The sequence below is a fragment of the Rhipicephalus microplus genome, chromosome 7 (genome assembly GCF_043290135.1).
Source record: "Rhipicephalus microplus isolate Deutch F79 chromosome 7, USDA_Rmic, whole genome shotgun sequence".
Classification (NCBI taxonomy): Eukaryota; Metazoa; Arthropoda; class Arachnida; order Ixodida; family Ixodidae; genus Rhipicephalus; species Rhipicephalus microplus.
In genome coordinates, this window is record NC_134706.1 from 121,411,117 (window position 1) to 121,416,416 (window position 5,300).

The 5,300-nt window shown below is 46.9% G+C and overlaps 1 protein-coding gene across 1 annotated transcript; it reads right to left on the bottom strand.

The window, feature by feature from the left end:
- Nucleotides 1–218: 218 nt before the first annotated feature.
- Nucleotides 219–3,684, bottom strand: LOC142767057 (uncharacterized). Its single transcript, XM_075868278.1, has 2 exons — nucleotides 3,067–3,684; nucleotides 219–2,201 (listed from the first exon to the last, which is right to left on the bottom strand). The coding sequence occupies exons 1-2, from the start codon at nucleotides 3,504–3,506 to the stop codon at nucleotides 740–742; spliced, it is 1,902 nt and encodes a 633-aa protein (XP_075724393.1). The 5' UTR covers nucleotides 3,507–3,684; the 3' UTR covers nucleotides 219–739.
- Between the last annotated feature and the right edge of the window lie 1,616 nt (nucleotides 3,685–5,300).

The window sequence follows — 5,300 nt, forward strand, 5'->3', positions numbered from 1 at the left end:
ACATAAATACCTTGGCTGAAGAATTACGTCGGACTTAAGGCAGGACGAACAGATTAGAATCGATGTGAACATTGGCTCATCTGTCATGCAAAAATTACTTATTCCTCGCAGATCACTTCACATGGCAACCTTGCCAACAAAGCTCCTAACATTTTCTGTGCGAAAGATCAGTATGCTGTGAAGGTATCTTCTGCGGCGCCTAAAAAAGCAACACAGACTTGTTTGAGCATTGAATGAATTTCTTTTAAAAGATAAATTGAGCACTATTGTCAAAGCTAAAAGATTTGACATCATGGGCGTACTTGAGAGATGCGCAGTAGCGTACAGCAGAACACATAGGCAAGTGAATATAATGTGGCTGCAGGTCACTGTTTTTAAACTGAATGTGTGAATAAGAGTACATTCGCAAAGTTCACACAGATTAGTTTCCGGCAGAATAACACACAGGGTTTCTCGCATCTCGCGTCGCTAAAGTCCTGCACATGTAGGTATGAACACGCTCTGAAAAACGCAGGGATGATGTTTACAACAGCCGAGCATAGCAGACCTCTTTGTCAAATACAACAGGTGGAACACGCAAAAGAAAGCAACATCACGGAAAGTCCGTGCTGACCAGAGCTTCGACTAAGCAAGCCGCATCAGCTTCGTCGACGGCAGCGAGTTCTTGAACTTTGTCGATCAGAGCCTGGCTTCTCCGAACAGAAGCTAAGGCTTCCTTGCAGCGATTGTCGTCTGCAAATTACACCACGTAGTGGGACGCGCACGTGACAAAACCCACGTTGCGACTGAGAAAGGCTTCGATTACGGCCCATCCTTCATTTTGCGCATCATTGCAGGAAGTGTTGGAAACGCGAAAGCGCAATAGAGTTTCGTTGATGTCGAAATCGATGGCAAGTAGGCGAAGCAGACTGTCGTTCTCGGAAAGGTCCCATGAAGAAAAGTCAAGTTTGGTCAACGTATCGTTGCAATACACGGCGTCGACCATGAAGTTCAGGTTGACTTCACCCAACCGAATCTGACTCAGTCGCAAAGTTCGTAGGCTCGAGTTGGAGAAGATCACCTGCAGGAGAAGGCTGTGGTTGACGGTAACTTCACCGAGGCAAGTGCCAAGGTCTGGCTCATTGCAACCCCTCAGTTCAAGCTCCTTCAGTGTATTAGCCTCGTTCACGTAGCAGCACAAAGACCACATCATGAAGACGTCACGCATAGCCTCCTTTGAAATAGTGAGTCGGAAAGTAGTCACGTGGTTCCAAGAACGCACTAGATGTACGGTTTTGCAGAAGGCACTGACGCTCGTCTCTCTGAGACAACTGACGGCAACGTGACTGACTGCTTCGCGATAGTGTTCGAGCTTGGACAGTGCCACGGGGTCGACGAGGTATTCGTCCGTAATGTGGACCATGTCGCTGATCTCGGCCTGCCGAACAGCCCGGCAGATCTCAGGCAGTACGTCTAGTGCCACGTCGCAGATCGATATGGTCCTGAGAGACTCGAGAGTGGTGGCCACAAATAACAGAGTCTTGAAGTCGTGTAATTTCAAGCCTTTTACGTTGACTGAGAGGTGCGACAGCCTGATTTCTTCGCGTTTGTCCAATGGCTCTAGCCCCACACAGTATTGTTCAAACGGTTGGACATCGTTCGTTGGTGCGTCCAGGCTCTTTTGTGAACCTTTCAACATCCATCTGCAGCCGCTAATATCGAGGTGTTTTAGAGAGCCGCCCTGTTTAGCCACTAATGAAGAAAGCAGGCAAACGCAGCCATAGTCCAAGAGGAAACCGGAAAGCTTGAGTTTCTCGAGAGAACTGGGAGCGATTTGAGGAGCTAGTACACCTCTTAGCTCCTTAACAGTGTCTTCCGGCTCAGAGTTCATGCACTCTAATGTTAGAGCAGACAACGTAGTGCTTTCTTTCAGGTAGACGGAAAACCAGGGCACGCCCTTAGATTTCCAGGAGTGCAGAATGCTGCTGTGAACGGACAAGTCAGTCACTGTGCGGTTTCTCCGCAACGCTTTAACCAATAACTGTGAGTTTATCCCGTTGAGACGTAGCCCTGAGAGTGACAGGGTTGAGAGACTTGCCGAGCGCAGCAGGGAACGAACAAGGTCTACTAGGCGGGAAACAGCTTTGCCGGTGGCCGAAATCACGAGCTCTCGCAGCTGAGTCATTGAGCCGAGGTCTGCAAATAAGTCCTTCTGAATGAACCTGCAGAGAGACGGCACTAGAAGTTAGATGCCACGTGGTCACGACGGTGAAGAGCGTGGCACTCTGGTTGTTAAAGAGCAAAGTTTTCAGTGCGTGAACTTGCGTCAATTAAGTCACAGTACCAGCAATACGCGCTGCACACTAATAAAGGAAATCACAGCATCGACCACTGATAAACTGTATAGCAGTGAGGCACCTTGGCAATTAGACGAGTGATTGATTGATCTGTGGGGTTTAACGTCCCAAAACCACCATTTGATTATGAGAGACGCCGTAGTGGAGGGCTCCGGAAATTTTGACCACCTGGGGATCTTTAACGTGCAGCCAAATCTGAGCCTACAGGCCTACAACATTTACGCCTCACTCGGAAATGCAGCCGCCGCAGCCGCGATTCGATCCCGCGACCTGTGGGTAGCTTCAGAATTAGCTGTACTGTTCGCGTTGGGTACGGACGCGTTTTATAAAAACCTGCAGCAGTCTGGCGTGTCTTTAGCGCTGTAAGATGACGAGTACAATGCAGTGGGTACATGTCTAACCCGTCACTTAAGAAATGAGCTTTCACTGCAATGTGGGATCGACGAATCATTTAAGCACACAAAATGGTGAAACATACCGAATCTATCACAGAATGGAAGTAAACATGAGTAAGTTTGCTGAATGAAAATAAGAGTGAAAACGGGACCGATAAGAAGTACGCTGGTTTACATCTAAGAAACGTTTACTACAAACTGGCGCTTGATGTTCCTTGGGTGAATTGGACGCCCTCTCCCCCCCCCCAATATGCCACTATGAATACGCATGCCAATGAATGGTTTAGGAAAGTAATTACCTGAGTAGGTTTTATATTGGTGAAAGAACACCGTACCTGTAGTCAGAAAAAAGGCTGACGAGTTTCAGTGACGGCAGACTCGTGTTGTCCCGAAACGCCGACGAGACGCGGACTCGGAACTCTCGGAGTCCACTGCCTTCTACCAGAACATCGTCGAGCTCCACGCCGACGACACAGCGATGACACTCCAAAAGAACGTGGAAGAGGAGACGCACGTCGCGACCATGCTGTTCCTGCCGTCGGCCTCTGTCACGCGCCACGCGTACCAGTGACAGTTCTCCGGGTGCCGTGAGCTCCCACAGCTGGAAGCCGGCGTGCCACAGAACGCAGTTCCAGAAGCACAGCCTTTCGATGATGTGGCAATAGGACGTGGAACTCGAGTTGCGGTGTACTTCAGCGGTGCATGGACGGTGAAGCCCTAATCCTGGGAAGAGCGCATCGATGTCGTCTTCGTTGAGCCACACCTGGTCGAACATGTCGAGTGGCGTTCCGCCTTTCGAGGACGATCGAGTAATGAACCGCTTAGCACTTTATCAAAACATTTCGCACTTGAAGAATTGTCCACCCTTAGAGAGCTTATGTAATCATGTAGCACGTTGCACGTAACAAAAAATATGTTCCACAACCAAGTTGGAAAAAAATTAAACAGATGGCACCGGGTACCGCTAACAGGATTGATGTAAACGTGCCCCGTAGTATTTATGTCTGCGCAGTTCGTCATATATTTATCTAAATATAGCACGCAGGCAGCTTATACGGCTTTATGCGATTATCTTTCACTCTCCATCAAATTTGAAATCACGCGGTGTACTTCATATTTTCGAGTTATTCACGTGACCACAGTGTCATGTGAATTAGCAGCCTTTTAAAGTTGGCCGACTATTCGTTGCATGAATTCACCCCAGCTGAAATCTTTTTTTGCAAACCTATCTTTGCAGCAGATATTGAAAGGGTGGCCTGTTACAGCCATTTTGATTCAAATCACCACAATAATAATGACAACAGGCATTCTCAAAATCGAACCTATTGCGGTTCAACGAATTCACAGACTACGCAAAGCAGCAGCAAAAAAAATCTACAGACAATCATGAAAATTGCCGAAATTCTAGATAAAACAAGGGTTTTGAAAAACAGCCGTATGTTGAAAAGAAGCAATTATCCATGAGTGAAGATTTTCAGTCAATATTTGAGACACAAGAAAAAAGCTCTGGATTTACGTCAAAGCAAAAAAATAGTTGGAGAAAGTGTTTCTTTCACTTATGACGAGCTGAAAATAAATGGCGAGCTGTATTGCTGGGATGAAAGGCGGGGTGGTGTGATATCGTTAAAGAGGCTGTGGGGCCTCTTTAGCTCAAAAAAAAAACAGCAGACCATTAGAAATCACCGCGCTGACTACAAAATAATAAATAGCCTTCATAAATTTAAGTGACGCAGCATTTTTAATGAGGTAGATTCCCCAGAATCAGTTGTGATTAAAAATTTGAGCCATATTTTGTTGGTGTGACAAAGGCAAGGCTGACACAAGATATGATGGACGTTGAGTCAACCCCGCCAAAATATTCATTAGTCGGAGAAGACAGACACGTGGCGGTGGCGTTGCATTATTCGTAAAATAGCTTGCTTTTTTTCAGGACTTCCGGAAGTAGGAGATGTTAAGGCTACCTTGTGCAACCTAATGTTGCTCCAACACACCCCGTCACCGTCGCGTGCGTTTACCGATGTCCGATATCTGATTGTAGCGTCACACGTTCACTATATGACTATCTACAACGTCATGTGTCATGTGGCTGGCTAATAATTGTGGGCGATATAGATTGACTCGGTGGTTGATATCTGGAACATAACGTCCCAAAACCGCCATATCTTTGTGAGAGACCCTGTAGTGGAGAGCTCCAGAAATTCAGTCAACTGGGGTCCTTTAACGCGCTCCCAAATCTGAGCATATGGGCTTACAGCATTTTCGCCTCCATCAGAAATGCAGCCACCACACCGGGATTCGATCCCGCGACCTGGAGGTATGCAGCTGAGTACCTTAGCCACCAGGCCACCACAGTGGGATAGTGGGCGATTTCAACCTACCTGATAGTGATAGGAAAGCCACGAATTTTTCATAGGCATCCTCCGAGATAATCAGTGTTGCATATTCAACTGAACCAGAAAGTCACCCAGCCCAAGCGTATTAATGAATCCACATAGATTATTCTTGATATGACATTTACAAGTCATCGCTTCCGCTTAACAGAAAAAAATTACAAACTTTGCGAGGTGTG

Excerpts from the sequence above, each read along its gene's own strand:
- LOC142767057 (XM_075868278.1), bottom strand. The coding sequence starts at position 3,506 with ATGTTCGACCAGGTGTGGCTCAACGAAGACGACATCGATGCGCTCTTC. Across the intron at positions 2,202-3,066 it reads AGCCTTTTTTCTGACTACAG|GTTCATTCAGAAGGACTTAT; the intron begins GTACGGTGTTCT and ends GTCTCTCTGCAG.